This window comes from Eumetopias jubatus, unplaced genomic scaffold (genome assembly GCF_037043125.1).
Source record: "Eumetopias jubatus isolate StellerSeaLion01/CBP00866 unplaced genomic scaffold, mEumJub1_p1.0 scaffold_7, whole genome shotgun sequence".
In the NCBI taxonomy this organism is placed as follows: Eukaryota; Metazoa; Chordata; class Mammalia; order Carnivora; family Otariidae; genus Eumetopias; species Eumetopias jubatus.
Window position 1 is genome coordinate 92,309,433 of NW_028274813.1, and position 23,742 is coordinate 92,333,174.

Consider the following 23,742-nt stretch of genomic DNA (forward strand, 5'->3'; position numbering starts at 1 on the left):
GGTGTGACTAAAAATACTCAGAGTTGAATGGGGCTCCCATTCAAATGGCAGTCAGATGAGGTTTCTGTGACTCTTGTAAAAAGCCGGGGACATGAGGTAAGCAGAGCTAGAGGAGAAAAGGAGGGCTTATAGCTTGTCCGTTCTTCCCAATGTGGCCAATGAGGCCCTGTTCCCTCCCTCAAACCCGGATGTGGCTCCCGGTCTCATTTCATTTAGGCTGATGTCCAGGTGTCCTCCCTGTGCAGGCCTTTCCTGACAACCCTCTCTGGGATAGCCACCCACTCTCCCTCCTTCACTTCCTATCCCCTTGCCCTGCTTCGTTTATTCTTCAGGGCACTTAGTATTGCCTGATGTGTTATTAGCTATTTACTTGTTTGTTGTTTATATTGCCACTGGGATGTGACCTCCTTGAAGGCAAGGACTTTACCTGTCTTGTTCACTGCTCGATCCCCCGAACCTAGAACAGTGCCTAGCATAAAATAGGCAATTAGCAAATATTTTTTGAATGAATGCATGAGTCAGTGAACATGCTAGAATTCAGGGAAAATTGCACTAAGCTGGACAATAGCAGCATGGAATTAACCCAACTGATTATTTATTTTTTAATGGTGATAGAGTTGCATGTATATGTTTTAATATTTGTTTCTGGAGTATAGTGAAGGGAGTAGCTCTTTTGAGTGGGACATTCTTGCCAGAGTTGTGATAATGCTAAATGACAAACTCTATGTAAAGCTACTCTTTTATAGTAGATTCTAAATTAATGGTAGCTATTTTCATCATTGCCAACAGCACCAGCACCAGCACCATTATCATTGTATAGACAGAGTCCAAGTTTTCATGCTTAGTAGCTTTGAGGGAGGAGGGTACATGTATATTTATGTACATATGTATGTATATCTCTGCGTGTGCGTGTGTGTGTGTGTGCCTGTGCCCACAAGAATGGTTGGAATTGGTTAAATTTATCAGTTTGATTGGTAGTAGGGTATATTCATGGCCAAATGAACTGATCACATTTGTCAAGTTTTGACTGTGGATAGAATCATATTTCCCAGAGCAATGAGGAGAGATACAAAAGAGGAGATGGCCCCTACTTACAGAAACTTCTGTCTTATAAATGAACAAGGCAGACACACTAGGAAAAAAGAATCATAAGAATACTTAGAGATGTTTGAACAAGAGCAATGTACAAAAACAGCATTATCTTTCCTTGAGTCTCTTATCCCCTTCATCCCCTTGTTCAATAAAGGGCAGAATGTCAATTCTCAAGTACCGTCCAAGGGGATCCCCAGGAAGAGAATGTTAGAGGTGTCCAGCATGATGCGCCGCATGAGGGTCAACACATCGATGTAACCCAATTCGTTGCTGACCTCCTCCAACCTGTCCAGATGTGTGATGATGGATCCAACACAAATTGTCACCATGCGCACAAGGCCGGGGCCAGACAAAGCTGAGGGTAACACATCAGAGAGTGAGTCACATGAACTCAGGGGCATACACAATCAGGTTATTTTGGCCTTTTCTGTTTGGAGTTTAACTATACGTGATTTTTTATTCAGTAACTTGGCAGAAAATCATGTTCTTTTTTATACTCTTCTGCATTCTCCTAATTTTCTACAAACATGCACCACCTTTATGGGCAAAGGGAATGAATGAATGAATGAATGAATGAATAAAAATCTTATTTTAAACAAAATATTCAAAATTAAATTCTTCTTCATGTTATGGAAAATCATTTGTGAGCCTGCAAATGAAACATTTAGTACTTGTGGTCATGAATCACACATCAGTGGTTTTCCATATTTACTGTATATATATATATATATATATATATTTCTCTAAAGAAGGTTTGGATTTGGCAAGGGAGATATTTATGTTTCAACCGGTGGCAGGGTATTGCTATTCAACTACTCAAACTGGACCTTAACTATTTGATCTAAAGTGCTTCCTGTTTAATTGTGGTTTATGTGGTTCAAAATGCTAGTCTTACAACTTATCAAAAGGGTTCTTAATTTTGGTTTCTCTTCACACTACTTCTAGATTTGTTTTACTCAACCAATGAGTAAAGGTCATGACAACTAAGCAATTTTTTTGTTTGTGTACTAGTCTTCCCAACTGGTTGGGAATTCTTGAAGGGCAGTGACAACCAACCTCCTATTAGCACTGTCCTTCAAGTCCACAGTACATGGTGGCCTTCAAATCATATTTGTCATAAGTAGAGACAGGTAGAGTGAATTGGCTCTGCTCTAGATCATCTGGGTAGCTAGTGGTTCGTGGTGGTAGGTGATCTATCTAGAGTTTAACTCTTAAAGCCCTCCTTTCTCTCTCTGTTCTATTTTATTTAAGCTTTCTTTAAGAGTTATCTCTCCTATTTATGTCTTTTATTATTCAGACTTACTGTTAAAGTCAGTTCTTGAAACGCAATGAAAAATCCTGGGGAAATTTGTAGTCATAATTCTTTCTTAAAAAAAAAAAACAATTATCAGTTGCACAACAGAAGCCCATGAAGGCAGGCTTTGCAAATAAGAAAGGAAGCCTGGTGAGCGGTTCTAGATTCTTAAGATTTCTCCTTATATGTAAAAAGGAAGGTTGTGTTGGTAGCATACTTTCTGACTGTAGGAAATACCTGGCCGATATGAAAGGCCAGGCTGTTGTTTCCTGGGTGACTATCACATTCACAGGTGGGACACATGATTCCTTAATGACTCAGCACTTTTTGCGGAAGGGTTGGCTTCGAATATCACTGGTGGTTTCCTCCCAGACTGATGTATGACTTGCCTCTACGTCCTAGAACTGGAAGCCATGTTTCAAACGTATAAGCAAAATGTAGTATCATTGCTTATAGGCAGGGGCATGATGTGGATATAATTTTAATTTTTAAAATGTGTGAAAAAGTACCGAATCTTATCCAGGTTAAAAAAAGTGAGCAAGTAATCAGCATAATTCCTTCACTATGGACAACTCTCTTGGCAGTTTCAGAAACAGAGGCTATTTCTTGTCCCTCCACCTTCATTTCTCCAGGATGGGCCATTTGCCTAGGCTGCACATCACTATTTCTCCATAGATACACCCAGGCAATCAATGCTTTCATTAATGTTACTACTTTAGATACCAAAACATACCCTCAATTTTCTACTATATCAGGAAAACTAATGAGAAACATAACTCTAAAAGGAGATTCAAGAAATGCTTGGGGGGGCTCCTGGGTGGCTCAGTCAGTTAAGTGTCTGCCTTCAGCTCAGGTCATGATCTCAGGGTCCTGGGATCGAGCCCCGCATCGGGCTCCCTGCTCAGCGGGGAGTCTGCTTCTCCCTCTGCCTCCACCTCTCACTCATGTTCTCTCTCTCTCAAATAAATAAATAAAATTTAAAAAAAGAGAAATGCTTGGGACTCATTGATTACTAAAAATGTCAGACACAACAGGGAACTTTGAATAAGCAATCAGACTTCTATTACTTTTTTTAGACATCTATTTTTGGCATTTAATCTGGGTAGTTTTGTAATGTTTTTATTAGAAAATCTGATCTATATATATAGGGCTTATCTTAAAAAAGGATTTTTTAAATTGATTCCAAGTGCTGTAGATTCTACTCTTTTTTTAAAAAAAAAAGATTTATTTATTTATTTTAGAGAGAGGGAGTGAGGGGTAGCAGAGAGGGACAGAGGGAGAGGGAAAGAGAATCTTAAGCAGACTCCGTGCTGAGTGCTGAGCCTGACTCGGGGCTCAATATAATGACCTGAGATCATGACCCTGAGATCACAACCTGAGCCGAAACCAAGAGTCAGACACTTAACTGACTGCACCACCCAGGTGCCCCAGATTCTACTCTTTTAAGATCTCTTACACTGATGACTTCCCTTCCATCCACCCTGTATCACTGCAGTAGCTCCTAATTGTTCTCACTTCTTACAGTCGTGCCTTCTGTCAATGAATCATTCATTCTGCTACCAGAGGAATTTTTCTAAAACTCAGATATGTTCATGTCATTCTGCTTAAAATTTTGAATGATTTACTGTAGCTTTTGAGATAAACTCAGTTCAGTGCCTTCCCCTTGGCCTATGCCTACATGTATCCATGCCAGGCCTGAGAGCCTACTTACAGTTAGTTCCCTGGACATACAGTGCTGATCTACCCTTCTCTGTTTTGGAGTATCCTGTTCTTTCCTTCTGTGGAATGCATCCTTGTCAAACTCTCTTAATGTAGGTGGCTTTTACCTTCTTTCCAGACTTATCGTAAGCATCCACTCCTCAGAAAGCTTCCCATGACCCCTCAGGATACTTTAGATGGCCCATTTTTTCTGTGCCCTGTAGCACTCTGCACACACCTCTAGCATAACACATCACCTAGGATGATATTTGGTGATGTATTGATCTGCCACCCTGCCCCTCCCCCTATTATAAATTCCTTGAGGGCAGGGACCATGTCTTGACTATCATTGTATTTTAGGTACCTAGTTCAATGATAAGAACACAGTAGTTTGTTAAACAAATGGATGAGTTTAGAAAATTCTATTAATCTAAAAAGTTTAAAAATTCTATTAATTTTTACATGGCAAGGTAGAGGATGTTGGTATGTGAGAGTTAATTGCTCCTAAATACTAGTTCACATGTTCCTAATGTGCCTGGGCCAAACTGCAAAGAAAAAAAACTTACATTTCAAATCTTGTCATTTGCAACAATATGGATGAACCTAGAGGGTATGATGCTAAGTGAAATAAGTCAGACAGAAAAAGACAAATGCCACATGACTTCACTTATATGTGGAATCTAAAGAACGAAACAAATGAACAAACAAATGAAAAGAAATAGACTCAAATGCAAAGAACAAACTGGTCGTTGCTAGAAGGGAAAGGGTGTGGGGATGGGTGAAATAGGTAAAGGTGATGAAGAGCTACAAACTTCCAGTTATAAAATAAATAAGTCATGGGGATATAATGTACAACATAGGAAATATAGTCAATAATATTGTCACATTTTTGTATTGTGACAGATGGTGACTACACTTATCGTGGGGAGCATTTCATAACATGTATAATTGTTGAATCACTAAGTTGTACACCTAAAACTAATATAATACTGTATGTCAACTCTACTTCAACAAAAACAAACAAAAAACCACATTTCTTTAGGATCTTACAGCATTATTTCATTTATTCTTCATAATAACCCTAGAGTTAATGTTCTATTGTCTTTATCACCTTTTGTGGAGAAGGAAACTGAAGCTCGGAGAGGAGTGCCTTGTCCAAGGTCATATAGCCAGTGAAGTGACAGAACTAGGACTTGAACCCCAAACCTATAATCCTGAGGCCTGTACCCTTTTCGTTAACCCAGTCTGCAGTTTTCTAAGGCATGAGAGAGGATTGATCTGCCCCAACATGAGTGGTAGGCAGAATAATAGCCCCCAAACCTGTCCAGGTCCTAGTCCCTGGAACCTATTAATATGTTACTTTACATGGAAAAAAGGACTTGACACATATGATTCAAGTTAAGGGCCTTGAGATGGGGAGATTACTGTGGATTATCTGGGTGGGCCCAACCTAATTACATGAGTCCTCAAAAACAAAGAACCTTTCCCAGCTGACGTCAGAGTCAGAAAGTGATGTGACGACAGAAGGATGGTCTGAGAGACATGATAGAAAAATGACTCGACCCACTGTTGCTAGCTTTGAAGGCAGAGGAAGGGGCTGTAGGCCTAGGGATGCCGGTGGCTTCTGAGGCTGGAAAAGACAAAGAAACTGATTCTACTCTGGAGCCTCCAGCAAGAAACACAGCCCAGCCAACACCTTGGTGTCAGCCCATTGAGACCCATGTCAAATTTTTGACCTACAGAACGATAAGATAATCGATGTATTGTTTTAAGTCACTAAGTTTCTGGCAATTTGTTACAGCAGCAATAAGAGACAAATACAGTGGAGTCTACAATAGAGTTGTATGAATCTTGGTAATGGGCAACTCTGTAGAGAGAATCAGTGCTCAGCTGGGACAGACATAGCTTCTCAGTAGCCACGTGGGAGGCATCCAGGTTCACTACAGAGGCTGGCTTAGAGGGAAGAATATTGCACTGTCAGACCTAAGATCCATCTAGCCCCAGATTCTATCACTGACAGTGTTTCCAGGACATGATTATCTTCTTTGATGTTGATGTCAAAGACTGGTCATGTATATTCCCCAACTGCTTCATTTCCAACAAAATACAGTAAAGGGGGAAATCACTAGTCAAGGAGCCTTGGGATTGGATCTCTGCTCATCTATTATTTGTTATGTTGTCTGAGCAAAAATCACAACCTCTCTAGGACTGCATTTCCCCAACTATAAAATTCAGAGACTGGACGAGATGACATATATAGTCCTTCCTAGTTCTAAAATCTCTAATTTTATTTGCAAACTGCTTTCTGTTAAAACACCTGTGATGTCAGTCAGTGATTCAGCAAACACATTGTTTGGCTATGTTTAAATCAAACATGTGACTGACACACTAAATTCTTAATTGAAATGATCCTAAGTACAGAGCTCTATCTCTTCTTCATGCCCATGGAATTGCTTTGTGCATCAACAGGAAGAACAGAGTTTGTGGTGATTAAAAATGTAGGCACTGGCGTTGTCTTCTGGGCCATAATTTACTAATTTGGGGACCTTGGGTAAGTTACTTAACCTATTTACTTAAGCTTCAGTTTTCTTATGTGTAAAATATAAGTGACAAGAATATTTACCACATGGGGTTGCTGTGGGATTAAAATATCAAGTACTTAGAACAGTGCCTACCATGTCTTATTATTTCAAAATAAGTGAAGCAGCAGAATCTAAATTCCAGAAAAGGGGGCACACATTTATTGACAAAAGAGCAGAATGTCACCAGCACCTGATTACCTTTTGTAAAGAAAGGTCGAATGGCTTTCCAGAGGGTTGGATTATTATTAAATATGATGCCGTTTTCATGCATGCCGATGCACTGCAGTCCAAGTTTGCTGCCGAATCGGGAGCTGTAGTGACTGTGCTTCATTATGTGAAACATACTTGAGGACCTGCAGAGATAGCAAACTTTGGTGTTAATTTTTTAAGGGTCAGGAGAACTCATGGTGATGATTTTGACTACCAGGTGGCTTTCTTAGCAAATGCATGTTGATCTAAATGCAAGGCATTCGAGGGGTGCCAGTTGGTTAAGCGTCCAACTCTTGGCTTTGGCTCAGGTCATGATCTTGAGGTCCTGAGATTAAGCCCCATAGTGGGCTCCATGCTCAGTGGGGAGTCTGCTGGAGATTCTCTCGCCCTCTCCCCCTACCCCTCCCCCCAACTCACACTCTCTCTCCCTCTCTCTAAAAATAAATAAATCTTTAAAAAAAATAAATGCAAGGTATTCTAGTATTTATATTAAGTGTTTGTTAGCATAAAGAACATCCCTCTCCAGTTGAAATATTCCTACCTACTGACTCCCTGCTTGAGCATCACCAAAGATAGAACACACACACCATTCCTTATTTCCCTTTTTTGTTTCTAACTCCATGTCACCAAAATACTACCCACTACTGGGGTCAGAGCTGCAAGGCTTTGAGGAGCTGAGCCCTCCACACCACCAGAGGGTCCTGAAAGCCTCCAGCCCCACTCCAGACAGTGCCACCCCTGCTGGAGTGAGTCTCAGAATTCTGAGTTCCTGGAATTGCCGAAGTCTTCTTCTGTTTGGAACCAACAGTCCTGCCTCAGACCACCCAACCTCAGAATCTCTCATCAGGCCTGGCCCCTCCAGTGGGTATCATTCTGGGCTTGAAGGACATCTCCTGGGCACTACTGGCTCTGGGCTTAGCTGGCTGGGCTGGGCCTGGAAGGCTCTCTGTGGTGGTGACAGCAGCTATCTCGAGACTCTGCATTCCATCCTGACTCATCAGGGTCTCCTGGGTCACAGAGTTCTCTCAGGATATAGTAAGCATAAGCAGATTTACTTCTCTCCATATATATATTTTTAGCAACTTCAAAAAATTTCCACTCAAGTGTATCCAAATGGATCGCCATTTTTCTTGGAGATAGGGAGAAAAAGGGAGCAGGGTTTGGGAATTAAAAAGAGGGGCAGAGTGGTTAGCAGAGGAGGTGTAGAGGTTTTTGGCATGCAACTGTGGGAGGTGTGAAGGAAGGGGAGACAGGGTAAACTCAGGAGTCTGACTTTTGGCTATGTTAACAGTGCCAGAGCCAGGCTGTGTATAAATGTTGCCTACCTATGTATGCTCTGAGGGGATTGTAGGCAGACCTCAAGTGACATAACCCTTGACCCTGGGGCTTGAGAACTAAACTGCTCAGGTCTGCCAGGTAAGTTAAAATAGATCCCCCCCTGAAAAACAAACTGAGGGTTCTAAGAGGGGAGGGGGGTGGGGGGATGGGTTAGCCTGGTGATGGGTATTAAAGAGGGCACGTTCTGCGTGGAGCACTGGGTTTTATGCACAAACAATGAATCATGGATCACTACATCAAAAACTAATGATGTAATGTATGGTGATTAACATAACAATAAAAAATAAAAAAAATAGATCCCCCAAAGCTTTTTTTCACCTGAGGATTATAAATTACTCCATGTCTCTGAGATCAGAGTGGAGTTCAGAAGCAGAGATCATAAAATTAGAAAGGAACTAAATATTTGAGCAGAGGAATAGGAAGAAAATAGGCACATTATTGCAAGAAAGCAAAGTATATTTATAAACATCTCTTTGATACTGCAAAGGAGGGAGAACCTGGGCATTTTTCTGGTGTGGGAGGGGTAGAGGGAAAAAAAAGTAACAGCATGGTGCCTTAAATGTGCAAATTCAAAAAAAATATCCGTGTTACATTTTAGATGCTGTTGTTATTTTTTTTTAATTTTGGTGAACTTAATATTTATACAAGTTTTCACATGTTCATTGTGACTTTGGTTCTTCCTCTCCACTTCTCCACTGAAATTTTGTTGCTTGGCTGCAAATTCTCCTACTATGGGGCGTTTCTGAACACATAACCCTTAGAGATGGGGAGTGGCCATTATATAGAATGGCCACCCACATATATAGGTCTATGCACCTGGTTCTTACATTGGTCTGGAGGGGCCATCTTACCACTTACTCTTCCCTCTTAAAGTTGATACTTGGTACCTAAAAGGATGACTTTGCCTTAATGAGGTTGTTCAGTTAATGCCTGTGAAAACACATTCCCAAAGAAGACACTGGGCCAAAGGAGCTGTGCTCTAGCTGAGTAGATTAGGCAGTGGGCTAAGTATTAGCCAAACCCTCACATTTATGATGGTTCCATAGTCCCATTTAAATTTTAAAAGAAAGACCCTGGAATAATGGCAGTGTCAAGAAATGAAAGCAGAATTATTATATGAATAAATTATGTACTAGATCATTTCTTTCAGGAAAAAATATCTTATTTTCAAATCAAAACACTCTCTATTAAGTCAGATATTCTCTTGACTTGATTCCAAATGATACTCATCAAATGATCACTGCGTTTTGGACAAGTTTTTTTCTCTCCCTAGCAACAAAAATAAAAACAAAAATCCAGATGCTTCTGTTTGTATTCCAGGGAATTAATTTGACTGACAAACAGCTGAAATTTTGCCCTGTATAGAAAAATCATGCTATAAGAGGACTGAAAAGCTTATTAATAGATTTCAGGACTTTAGCTTCTCTTACCTTCCCCTACTTTAGTCTGTAATGACAGCAGAAATTAAGTAATTTGTACATTCTTTATTCACAAATTCATGTCTAAAAATTTTAAGTGCTCGGAGGTAAAACAGAACACTAATTTTTTCTGTTCTGACCCCTAGAGCTTTTATATACTGCATTTAACCACATTAGCCTGTCCATTTAATTTGAAGAATTCCTAATCAATTTTAAAAAGAGAACAAGAGACCCCAGACTTTAACCCAACTAAACGTGTATTAGTTAAGAGCTAACTTCAAACATAAATGTGTTCTTTAGGGGGCGCCAACATCTCAGTGATTTTTGAGTCGGAGGCTCGGACTTGGCAAGGGACAAAGACGGAAGTGATACACCTTGCAGGAGAAGAGTGACCGGCTGCAGGTGAGCAATTTAAAACCAAGTCTTTGATCAAAAGGAGGCTGGCTTTATCTAACCAGAGTAAATCGAGAAAGTGAAAAAAGAAAGTTGGTGAAGAACTTTCTTCACCACGGACTCCAGCCCAGAGCTCTCAGGGCATTCAGGAAAACAGTAGAGACCTTGCTGCAGCCTTGGGGGCCAGCCTGTAACACCAGTTAAGGGAGATGTTATACTGACTGGGAGAGTAAAGATTTCTTACCACTCAAGAGAGACCAAGGCAGTCCCAAGCCCAGAAAGGATAGTGGGTAATGTAAATTGTATGGTAACTGGGGCCATTCTTTTTCTTTCTTCTCTCTCTCTTTCTTTCTTTCTTTCTTTCTTTCTTTCTTTCTTTCTTTCTTTCTTTCTTTCTTTCTTTCTTTCTTTCTTTCTTTCTTCCTTCCTTCCTTCCTTCCTTCCTTCCTTCCTTCCTTCCTTCCTTCCTTTCTTTCTTTCTTTCTTTCTTTCTTTCTTTCTTTCTTCTCTTCCTTCCTTCCTTCTTATTTGAATATAGTTGACACAGTGTTACATTAGTTTCAGGAATACAACATGGGCATTCAACCAGTTTATACATTATGCTGCGCTCACCACAAGTATAGCTGCCATCTGTCACTATACAGTGCTATTACAGTACCAGTCACTGTATTCCCTATCCTATACCTTTCATCCTTGTGACTTATTCACTTCATAACTGGAAGCCTGTATCCCCCATTACCCTTCATTATTCTTCTTTAAACGTGACTGAAGTCAAAAGACATTGCCAAAGATGGCAAACCTATTATCTATTCAAAATGAAAAGTAGCCAGAGTAAGTTCTTAAGTAGTGAGGAGGAAGCCACCTTCAGTTCTGAATTTAAAGGACTCACACAGGGGCACCTGGCTGGCTCAGTTGGTGGAATATAGAACTCCTGATCTTGGGGTTGTGAGTTTGAGATCCATGTTGGGTGTAGAGGTTACTTAAAAATAAAATCTTCAAAAGAATAAAAAATTAAAAAATACAATCTTCAAAAAAGAAAAAAAGGACTCACACATCTGTGGCTGGGTTCAAGAGTGATAAGTACTAGAAATATGGAGGAGAAACTAATGGAATAATTGGTACCAAACATTTAAAAGCACTTGCCTGTGTAGACCTATTTTGTGCCTGAGACTTATGGTCCATCGCTTCCATTGCCTTTCTCCTGTCCTTTGTCCCTAACAGCCTCACTTACCCAGCTTAAATACTGGAGTCACTGCAAAGAAAAACAATCTTTATAACAGATCTGCCTGTAACTACCTTACCCAATGATCACATTTAACATCCCTAATGGAGGGACAACTTTTCCTTGTCTCTTGATGTGATGCAATATGAAGTGCCCAGTACTACCAAGGAAGTATCATTACAAAAGTGTTTAACCTGAATGAAACTGAGCTTTAAGACATAATTTTCAGTTTATAAGAAATACAGGGAATAGAGTAATATGTTAACTAACACCATAATATAATGAGAGAAATTCGGAAATATGGAACATCCTATAAGACAATTGACCTGGTCTCTTCCAAAGATCAATGTCATGTGGGGTAGGGAATGGGAGGACTGCTCTTTCAACTTTCCTGTTCATTTGAACATTTTCTTAATAGAAAGTTGGAAGAAAACATTTTATTGTTAATCATTAAAATCACTCTCTTCCCATGCATTCTCAACTCCCTTGACTCTCTCCTTACTTTGTCATAGTTGCCTGGTAAAACCTCACCCCTGGCTAAATCCAACTTTTAGCTTACTCTGTGCTTGCCCCTGGCAGCTGAATGTGGCTGGGAAAAAAAACCACACATGCACATGTTCACACACACACACACACACACACACACACACACAGGTCCCAGTTAAATTCAAGGGGGTCCTTAGTGCAGCTGGCCATTCTACAGTTCCCCAAGTCTGTTCACTCTCACTGTTCTAGATGACTATTATATCCTGCCTTCTCTCTCCTCAAATATTCTACTTCCTCAGTCTCAGCTAAGGACTTTATTTCCTATTTTACTGAGGAAAAAGAAGTAACTAGAATCTCTGTAAGCTCCAACTATTAGGATACGTGCTCATATATTCAAACTTCCCAAACTTACTGTGGATGAACTCCCATGTCCCTATTTCATGACCAACTCCACTTGTCACTTGGACCCCCTTTACATCATACCTAGCATACCCCTTTCTCTTCCATCAACAGTTTTGCTCTGTAATCCATCATTGTCATCTCAACACACATTTTGTAATTTCTCCTATCTTAACAGAGACTCCTTGGACCATACATCCCTTTCTATTTCGTTGTTCCATTTCTCTGCTGCCTTTATGACAAACTTCTTGCAACAGTTGTTTACACCTGCTGCCTACAATTCTTTCCCCTCGTTCTATACTATAATCAGACTTTTGCCCTCACCACTCCATTGAAACTGCTCTTTTCAAGGTCACCCATGACCTCCCTGTTGCTAAGTGCAACGCTCAAATCTCCCGTTCACCAGGCACTCTCTGGCATGGTTGACAATTCCATCCTCCCTGATATGCACTCATCACCTGGCTTTCAGACCACCACACTCTTCTGGTTTTCCCTTCTTTGGCTATCCTTCTCAGCCTCCTTTTCTAGTTTCTGACTATGGTGGTGGTGGGGGGGTGGTCTAAAGACTCAGACCGTCCTTCACAACATCCCACTCAGCTGTCTACTGGGCATGTCAAGTCAAAATATCCAAATGGAATCTTGATTTCTCCCCATCCCAAACTTGCTCCACTTATCTGAGGTAATGATACCTTCATTTTTCTAGGTACTCAAGGCAAAAACTATGCTATCACCTTGATTCTTACACCCAACATCCAATCTCCTAGCATCTTACTGGCTTTGCCCTCAAAATATGCCTAGAATTTCACCTCTCATCACCTCTACCACGCTCATGTGGACCAGCCATCATCTATTGCCTAACTGTTCTCTGGGCATTCATGCTTGTTCCTTGTTCCTTGCACCTATTCTCAAAGAATGTAGGTAGAATGGGGGTAGAATGTGGCTAGAGAAGCCAGTAATGTGCTGAAACATAAATGAGTCAGATATGTCACTCTTCTCAAACTCTTCAAAGGATTCCCATCTCATGCAGGGTAAAATTCAGAGTTGTTACAATGGCCAACAAGGCTCAACATGATTGGGTATCCTAATACCTCTCTAATGTCATCTCCACTATTCTTCCTGTAGCCACACTGGTATCCTTGGTGTTCCTTGAACCTTTCAGACGGGCTCCCACCTCAGTGCCTTTGCACTTGCTCTTCCTTTTGTCCAGAATGCTTTTCCTCTACATCTCTGCCTGACTCACTCCCTCACTTCCTTTAGGTCTTTATTCAAATGCTATCTTCTCAGTGAGGGCTGCCTCGACTGCCTATTTATAGTTGTACTTCCATCCCTGCAACTGGCCCTCCCCACTTTAGTTTCCTATACAGCTCATATCTACCTGATGATAGTGTGAGCAACCATCTTGGTTTGCTTGGGAATGTCCCAGTTTTAGCATTAAAAGTCCCACATCCTAGGAAACCCCCTAGTCCCAGGCATACCAAGATAGCTGTCACTCTACTCCTATACTATATGTTTTACTCGTCTTTTCTTGGTATATTAACAATACAACAATATATTTCTCCATGAGGGTAGGGATATTTAGCTGATTTGCTCATGATACCCAGTGTCCATAGGTAAGTCCTCAATAAATGTTTATTTAATGGATAAATGGGGAGCCAATAATGATTATATGTTAGGATCATCCAGTGCTTAGTATATATAGTAAATTCTCAACAAATGTATGTTGTAAGAATACATGAATGCATTCCCTATAAATGTACACATGATTAAAACAGATATACAAATATAATCCTAATTAGTATGTTAATTACTAACAGGTTTGCAAAAATAACCCTAATTAGCATGTTAATTGCTAACTTCCCTTAATGGATGCTACCCATATTCTTTTTTTTTTCTTGTATTCATTACAAAAACTAATATATACACACAACATGCACAACATCTGTAGACCCTCATTAACTTAGAGCTTACCCGCCTGGGGAACTGTGCCTACTTTATCTACCGATGATGAGATAAACTTTTCCCCAAAACTCCGAGCTGCTCAGGCAACATCCTGGCCGCACTGACTCCCCCCATGAAGTTCTGCAGCCCCCACCACTTCGGGACTATGCTGGTAGGAAAAGTTGGGCCATAATCTCTACTCAGCTGTAATGACTACAGATCTCAAACTTTTCAAAAGAAAAAAACCTGGCAAACTATTCAACTAAAAATAAAAAGCTTTCCGAGGTCCATTGGGGTATTTTCAAGAGGCACGGGTAGTTCTGGAAGGGACCTGAAGAGCAGGCAAGGGAAGGAGATGGGGACAAACATGTCCTATTCCCCGCAGGGAGCTCAGCCCTTAACAACAAAATTGAGAGGCTCGGAGGCAATTAAGGAGAACACAAAGACTCCAACCAGTGAAAAGCCTATGAGGACAGGATGAGGAGAGAACTGGGAGAGCTGGGGGAAGGGTGGGTTGGGTTGTGGGCTCATCTCGAGCATGAATCATCACCTGAATTGGTCAGAGTCGCTAAGGTCACTTTCTTAATGAAGACAGCAGAGCCCTCAAATGCTACCTTGCACTGTCACAAGGATCCTACTTTAGGAATGGCTTTGGGCTTCCAGGATTGGATCTGGTGATCCAAGTATGTAGTATCTAAGAGCGATTTCTGTTCTGGTCCTCGGGTCCTTTGTCACATTCTTCACTCCAGTTCTTGTCTTATACTACCACCACTTGAGCTAGACCGAAGGGTAAGATGATCAGACAAAAGCACTCCAACCCTGCTTAGCTGCTCCCCTGACCCCAAGACAAGGCCCCCTGGTGCCAGAAGCTGCTTACCTGCTCTTCTGTCTCAGGCTCTGCAGCACATTGGCATTACTTGGGGAGCTCTACGAACACCTGATGCCCAGGTTCCACCCCCAGAAATTCTGAAAGCTGGGGTGTGGGCTGGGCATTGGGGTTTTTAAAACCTCCCTGGGTGACTTTAATGTGCAGCCAGGGTGAGAAGGTCCTGAGCTGTAGACGGATATCCTTTTAGAAAAATACACTGCGGGTCACTTCACCTGTCTGTGAGGAGGGCTGGAAGGCAACTCACTATGCCAGTGGATGAAAGAGCAGGGGCAAACGTCTCAAGCCCCCAAGCCCTCATGTCATCAGTCCCAGGACATTTTGAGACTGTAGACCATTGCCAAAGAGAGTAAAGTATTGATGTTTAAAATGGGTACTTATCAAATTCACCTAAATTTGGCTGACCAAAGTAGCTCAAGAGAAATAAAATCCAAGGGCAATTATTGGTCCCCCACTCCCTTCTGTCAGTTATTTGGTTCAAAGAATTGGCCTTTGAGATTACCATGGTATTTTTATGAAATGATGTATGTAATCTTGGCTTGAAAGAAATCAATGTAGTTTCCATAAATGCTTCACTTACTTCTGGGCAATAGTCTGCATCTGGACAAAAAAATTCTAACATATCAGTAAAACCCTAGTTGGTCTTAGTTTGTGGGTAAAGCCCTGTCAGGGAATATAAAAACTCATTAATGAGACAGTGTTGGCATATAACATTGTTAAATATCCAGTAAAGACAGCTGAAAGTCTAGTGAAATGTGTTCTCTTTGAAATTCTCCATTTTCTATGATCAATAAATAAGAAAACTAGTATTTCACAAAGCTAGTTCTCTACAGTCGATGCCTATTTGATTAACCCTGGATGAATTCAATCTGCTAAACTTATCCAGAAGATATAACAAATCATTTTTTTAAATAGGCAATGTATTTAAGATCACTCAGCTGAGACACCGGCCCACAGTCATAAGTAGAATAGGAGCATATGAATGGCATCTTTTTCTACCGTTTACGCTTCTAGAGGCGCTCAGGAGCCTGCCATTAGAAGCACATTAGCAAGGGCGCCGGGGTGGCTCAGTTGGTTAAGCGACTGCCTTCGGCTCAGGTCATGATCCTGGAGTCCCGGGATCGAGTCCCACATCGGGCTTCCTGCTTGGCAGGGAGTCCGCTTCTCCCTCTGACCCTCTGACCCTCTTCCCTCTCGTGCTTTCTATCTCTCATTCTCTCTCTCTCTCAAATAAATAAATAAAATCTTTAAAAGAAAAAAAAAAGAAGCACATTAGCAAATTGGTGCAGATTCCTTTCTCCCTGGTGTTTCGTTTTGTTTTAACTGCTTGCTTATAAAGGTAAGACCAAAATCTTAGGAAAGCAGAAAAGATAATGCCTTTCCCTAAAATATGTTTTGTCAAACCCAAATCCTTTGGATTCTAAGTTTCCATTCACTGCTCAGAGAAATTTCAAATAGTTTCCCAGCTTTCCAGAGTTCTTTACCTACGTACCTCTGGGTTTAGGCAAAACCCAATTATTCCACTTGTCTATAGGGTTAGATTTTTACCTGGGAAGTAAAAACACAGCCTTAGCAACAAAAGCATCAAGATATCAAAATAAGTTTGTTACTTAAAAGGAAAAAAACACAGCCTTGGTTTTAAAAATCTGTCTCTGATTATTAACAGACTCACTTGCTAATAATGAGTGTTTCCTCTCCACATATCCAAACTCTCATGAATTCTCCATACATCTTGTTGTAGTAGTTGCAGGCACTGCCAATGCCCATCCACAGGAACCTGCAGTGGGAAATGAGGGGCCCAATCCCCATACAATAGCCAGGACCTAGGAGAGTTATCAGACCACAGTCAGCATTTTAGCAAACACCAAAAAAGAGCAACTGTTTTATGTTATTGCTGCTTGTGTTCTTTGATATCTAAAAGGTCTTTGATATCTTCTGATGTATATCTGTGAATCTCTAAAAAAAACAAACAAGCTTAACATGAAAAAACAGTAGTTCAGTGTCCATACCACTAGTTCTATTTGGTCTCGAACCTTTCAGTCTGAATGAGCCAGGGTAGGTGTCTGCTATCTTCTTGCCACATTAAACAGTGTCAGTGAGTTTTCAATATAAGTCAGTCAGTCCATCTTACAAAGCATGGAAACCAGGACATGTGACAAGCTGATCGATCTGTTTGGCTGCCTAGTTTTGTCTGAAAACTTTTGGTTTGAATACCCCAGCTGATGGAATGGGCAGGTTAAAAATAGGTTGTAGTTTTGGTGTAATCTTTTTAATTGAGAGACATGGTCTGCGAGGATAATGTTCAAACAAAGAATATCCATTTTTTTTTTCCTTCAAAAAGGACTCAGTTTAAGAGAAGAATCCTAAGCTTAATCTCATTAGGCAAAACATACAGCTAAGCATTGAGGAATTAGGCAATGAGTCCAGTCAGTGTCTGGACTAGAATTTGGGTCCAGCAATGTGGTTTTACTCAAGAGCAGTGACCGCTCATGTCCTTGCTTACATAAAAAACGGAGGAATTTGCTGTTGCTTAGACCAGAGAACAAACTTGGTAGCTTGATTATACTGGTGGCCGTAAAAAGTTAGACAAAAACTTCTTGGAATGGTTTTAGGAGTTTTCCTGTGAAGTAGTAGCTTTTCTACATCAAATCTTTCTCCTTTCATTCCATTCCAGTAGTAAAATAGGAAGCCAACACACACAACTGTTTGAGACAGTGTTCTCACTCCAGGGGCAAGCACTATGTGAATAAATCTAGATAATCTAAGCTTTTGCTTAAATCATCTAAATTGGATGTTAAATCCCAAATTCGTCAAATAAGATTTAGTCTTTTGAAATAGCTGGATTAATGGGAATAAAACTGTCAGGTTTTTTTCTTTAAAGTGAAGGTCTTTTGGGATGCCTGGGTGGCTCAGTTGTTAAGCGTCTGCCTTCAGCTCAGGTCATGATCCCAGAGTCCTGGGATTGAGTTCAGCATTGGGCTTCTTGCTCCGTGGGGAGCCTGCTTCTTCCTCTGCCTGTCACTCCCCCTGCTTGTGCTCACTCTCTCTCTCTCTCTCTGACAAATAAATAAATAAAATATTTAAAGTGAAGGTCTTTGGTAATATCTATAAAACCAAAACATTTTCAGAGTGTTCTCCTGAATCTTCTGATTGTTCTGATAACACTGTGTTGTAAGTAGATGACTGACTTTATACCTAATAATTTCATTAAGTTCTTTAAAAGATTAAAACAAGCAAATTTGAATATGTATTTCCTTAAAAGATCATCAGATATACAGATCTCTAATCAATTAAAATGTGCATAATAACAAACTACTTTGCTGGGTATTTACAGTTTGAAACATTGTAGATGCCTAATAAGTGTTTCCTGGTGAATTTTTTAAATTAATTAGAATGTGTGTGTAATATAAAGGATTAAGTTTTAAATATCATCCACATTTAGAGGGTTTTCAGGTTGTATTTACATTTTGATAAAATGGAAAAATACCATTGTAACGGGTACATTTAGTCCACGGGAGGTCAGACATCCGGCTATTTGGGAATAGACTCATTGAACAAACGTTTACTTACTTAATATGCTAGGCCCATGAGGAACAAAGACATGCAAATGAAAGGCTGCACTCTTCATTTTTTATCTAATAGTTTGGTGCCATGTAGAAAGTCTTAATATTAAGGAACCACCATTCAAGTTTAAAATATGACAGTGCAGATCTCTATCCACTGAAAAAGGGAGATGGTGATGAACTTTGCTCAGGTTGAAAACCTGAGTGTTCTGACCAGAAGAGAATCCAAGTCTTGGGTCCCTAGTGATCAATCATGTGTCAGCTTAATTCATCCAACAAACACTTACTGAGACCCTACTAGGTTTAGACACTAGCTACGAGTCAGAGACTGGAGATGGAGTGATAAGCATAACTAGGTTCCCAATCAGAGTCCTGGGCAGGAGAGGAGAGTATGGGGGGGAGAAAGTACAATATTGAATTATTATAACACAATGTGATCCTTCCATTTACATGTATACCTTACACTTTCCAGCTGAGAAAAGAATGTCCTAGGAGGGGAGAAACTTTGGTAGGATATTCGAGAAATATTCTGGTTGCGTCCGCATTAAGCTGCTCTCTGCCTCTCAGATTTGGGAATGCTGATTTAGGCCTACAGCAGTTGCAGGCACCTCTTTCACACCCTAAGAGGAGCGATAAATACTACACTGCATTTTTGTGCAGAAACAGCCTCCCAGAAGCCAACAGCTGGGACCTCTCACCCACTGTCCTAATCTAGAAGCTGTTGCATTCCATGCTAGGTGTACACCCTAGAGAAACCTGTGAACGGGAAGGCTCATAGCAGCACTGTTCACAATAGTCCCAAATTAGAGACACCCAAAGGTCCACCAACAGTAGCATCAGTAATTAAACCACGAGATGTTTGTGCTACTGCATACTATATGAGCTATAGCGGCATGTCACAACATGGATGAAGCTTATAAGCACAATATTGAGCAAAAGAAGCAATATAGAAGAAGTAATGTAGGACTCGATGGCTAAAACATTTAAAACCAGGCAAAATTAATCTGTATTGCTCAGGGATATGAAAGTATGTGGCAAAACTATAAAAAGCAAGGGAGTGATTATCACAAATTAGAAGGATGTTTACCTCTGGAGGTGAGAGGGATATGATTGAAAAGGCACAAGAGAAGTTTCTGGGATCCTGCTAACATTCTGTTTCTTGTCCTGTACTGTGATGACATATTTACTTGTGCACTTTCCTGTGAAGTCGTTTTTTAGTGGGAGAAAGGGGAATGTGTTGCCATGTCCTTTTCCCAGTGACACCCTCTGGGGACATGGTGCCCAGGGCAGAGAGAGGCTCTGGGGGAGGGAATCCATGTGCAAGGTTGGGGATGGCTCAAGAGATTTAGCTCTGAGTCCCCATTTCATCACTTACTAGCTATACACCATCGACCCTCTTTAATCTCAGTTTCTTCATCTGCAAAATAGGCATAAACACACCTACCTCATCAGAGTGCTATGAGGATCACAAGAGAGAAAGAATGTGAAACTGCTTTGTAAATTGTAACTAACTTAAGGGCTTTTAAATCATTGCAACTTCTTAACTCCCCTTGACTTTCCCTGACCCTGAGCTTTCCCCAAACCTGTAAAACCAAGAATCCAGAGAACCAGTGATTCAAGGAAACTGGCGGAAGGAGTTCAGGAAGAACCACCCCAACAAAGCCAATTTTCTCACCTTTCCTTCCCCAGCTGGGCACCATGGGATCTTAGTCTGTGCCACGAGAGGATTCTGACCAGAGCTCACATTTTCAAAGGGAAAGCATGGAACTAGAAGCTCCCTGGCTAGCAAAATGATCACCAACCTGGGATTTAGCAATTCCTGGTTATTCCCCTCCCCCGCCTTTCCTTTCAAGGTGAGATGCCTACAAGCCATTTCCTTTCTCTGGGCTTTAACCCTCACCTGTAAAATGAAGGGTTTGAACTTCATGGTTTCTTATATTTGTCATAAGGGTTTGCTTGGGTAAGGCAGTTCACCTCTCTGGGGCTCAATTTCCACTTCCGTCAAGTGAAGGGGTTAGGCTCATATCTGTGGCTCTCAATCCTGACTGCTAATGAAAAATCACTTGGGAAGATTTTTTTATTTTATGTTTTTTTTAGTTGGGGGGAGCGGAGCAGAAGGAGAGGGAGAGAATCCTAAGCAGGCTCCAAACCTAGCACACTGGGAGGGCTCAATCTCACGACCCTGAGGTCATGAACTGAGCCAAAATCAAGAGTCAGATGCTCAACCAACTGAACCACCCAGGTGCCCCAGATTTTTTTTCTTTTTTTAATATTAACATGCGGGCCTTGCTCCAGACATAGCTGAGAACCATAGAACTATTAGTGTATAGCAGCATGATGTCCCCAGTGCAGGATTGGGGAACAGAGTGAGCTGTCACCTAGGCTCCTGATCCAAAGCTTCAGGGATGCCAGTTCTTGTGCTTGCCCCCCATAGGCTGACCTCCTTTTTCAAAGGTCCAAAGGACTTCTTCTAACACATAAACATCTGGGGAGACTTGTTATAAAATACTCTCCACCTCACCCACCATTCATGGATCCTGACCTGGGAGCCCACTGTTGGAGAAGAGATCCAGTGAGGAAGGAGCTGTAGTGGGAAGGAGCTCAAGTTAAAGGCCATGAAAGAGTCTTCCCCCAGATCCCTCAGGGAGCAGAGAACAACATTAACTGAGCTCTCTGTTTAAGTGGACATGAAAGCAACCTAAAATACCAGGCTGAATCAGATAGACAGGACAGATAGTTCTCTGGAAAATTTTGGAAGAATCCAGACACGGGGCACTTTGCACCAGCTTCACATTCCTACCCTAAATCACTCTATGATGAGGTCCACTGCACTTGGAAGTGCATAATGACTATGCTCTTGAAGTAAAGCCTTGTCAGATGGCTCATGGGACTGGGGATAGATGCTTGCCATGAAGAATTTTCACTGAAAACTAAAGAAATAGTTGGATATTTCTGATAATTCTGAATTAATCTGATAGTTGTGGAGTGGTAGGGGTTTCTATTGGAATTATCTGGATAATTATATGATACTCTACTTTTGATTAATCCACAGACCTTGTTGAAGATTCTATCAGGGTAAGATGTTCCAAGGGAACCATAGTGGTCTCCATTTTTCTTCCAGTGCCCAGGTCCCAGCCAGCTCTTATGGTGGCATCACCATCACACCTACCCCCAAGAATAATAGAAAATGAAGAGTGGGATGAAGAGAGGAAATAAGTTCAAGAAAGGAAGAAGGCAGAACACATGGATGAGGCAAAGCAGGAGGGAGAAGGAGAGGAGTATAGAAGGCATTCCGGGTGTGCCTGGCTGGCTCAGTCAGTGGAGTGCATGACTCTTGATCTCGAGGTTCTGAGCTTAAGCCCCACACTGGATGTAGAGATTACTTAAAAATAAAATATTTTTAAAAAGAAGGCATTCCAGAGACATTTTTGCCTTCAGAGCAACATTGGAATGAATTTGAATAATAATTAAAAAAATGCCTGGTTTACCTTGGCTTCACCCCATCTCAAACTTACTTTTTTTTTTCAAACTTACTTTGGAGGATACTTGTGCCAAGTCTACTTTACCAAAGCAAAGCACAGACTGGACGGGATTATCTAAGATATTTTTTTGAAATGCTTTCATTTGAAATATGCAGCTAATTGGTATAAAGTTTTTCACCTGAGTTTTTATTTGCTAACATTGCCATGGGCTTCAGCCATTTCACCATGTTTTTGCTCTTTGTCCTTTGCAAAATTTTCTTTACCCTCATGGACCAAAAGCCCAAGTAAACAATCTCCTTAGTTACAGAACTAAATGACTGACTTACCGGGTATTGAGGATGTGTCTTCATAATTCCAAACCAAAAGAAGAAAGCCAGTGAGCAGCAGGATTGGCATGGTGGCCACAGGCATGACTTCGGGCATCATGCTGGTGATGTTATAATGCATTGGGTTCAGCATTTCCAAAACCATCTTTTGTTCCTTGATCTCAAGAGAAAAAACTTAAAGTCCTGTGGAAATCAGAGGAACAAAACAAAAATTAGAGAATCCCCCAAAGGGTACATCCAGGACTCCCGTTGCTTCAGAGGATGCTGTAGTGCAGAAATCAGCATTTGTTTTATAATGTGATTGGACACCTAGACAAGACAAACTTGTGGTTACAAGTCAAAACAAGCAAGCCAAAGAGAGATCTTTTGGCTTGAAGTGCAGCATTTCTGACCTTGGTAGAGTCTCAGGTTCGTTTAGACACTTGGTTTGATAGAACCTTATCATCTTGCCCTTGAGTGGGTAGAGTGGCTGAATTCCCAATTGAGAATCAAATTTCTTACCAAAATACAAGAAAATGAAGCTCATTCCAGAGGTGGAGCCATTCTGTGACTTCATCAGCAGATATTGCTTAGGCAATCTTTTTCTCTTGATGCCAAATCAGTTTTTTAAAAAGTAATCCCTAACCCTCTTCCTTGCTCAAAATGACTTCCCCCAAAGAGTAAGTTTCTCTAGGAAGGATAGTTGCTTGGGCATTGTCGCGGTATCCTCAGAGACTTCTATTGGGTTGTTTGTTGAATTCAGCGTGACTCACTCAGGACGATCTTTCTCTATTGGCTTTAATAAGGCTTAAAATCTTTTGCACCACAGGCTGGATGAAGCAGTGCCCATGGGGGCCAATGTCAGAAGTAGTAGGAGAGAAGAATGAGAGAGGGAGATTCCAGGGAGAGGAGAAAGAGAAGGAATGGGGGAGGAGGAAGAAAAGAAAGGACAGAAAGAGTAGAATGCCACCAGCAATAGGCTCAGGTACCACTCATGTTTTGCCACAGCAACTAACCTCCTGTGCAAGACAATTTTCAATTTGATTTGCGGGTTCTGTCATGTTTCTCAACAATGTAATGTTGAGTCTGTCTTTTCAGTAAGGTTTTCTAAGACAAATACTCACAGAGGAGAGTTTCAGGGATGGTGGTTTGTTGAAGAGACCTAGACTGAATAAACTTGCATAGCAAGGCAAGAGCGACCATTCAATGTGGTTCTGGTGCCAGATGACTGCTCTGAGGATTACCCTCCCTTGGAAAGTGACCTGAGTTCGCAGGACTTGTAATGGCTCTGAAACAGATTTTGGCAGGATTTTATCTAGGAATAGTTCTAGATTCTTAACCAGGGCTTCTAATTGGATTTTGGATGCTCTGTGAACTCCCTGAAATGCTGCATAAAGTATTGTATCTGCTCACCTGAACTTTTAGAGGGAAAGAAC

The 23,742-nt window shown here is 41.0% G+C and overlaps 1 protein-coding gene across 1 annotated transcript in view; it reads right to left on the reverse strand.

The window, feature by feature from the left end:
- Positions 1 to 22,472, reverse strand: part of CYP19A1 (cytochrome P450 family 19 subfamily A member 1) — a 32,891-nt gene extending 10,419 nt beyond the window's left edge. Inside the window, 4 exon segments of the mRNA XM_028100359.2 lie at positions 1,271 to 1,447; positions 6,865 to 7,019; positions 16,629 to 16,779; positions 22,328 to 22,472. Of these exon segments, the coding sequence (XP_027956160.2) occupies positions 1,271 to 1,447; positions 6,865 to 7,019; positions 16,629 to 16,779; positions 22,328 to 22,472 (628 nt within the window).
- Positions 22,473 to 23,742: the final 1,270 nt, after the last annotated feature.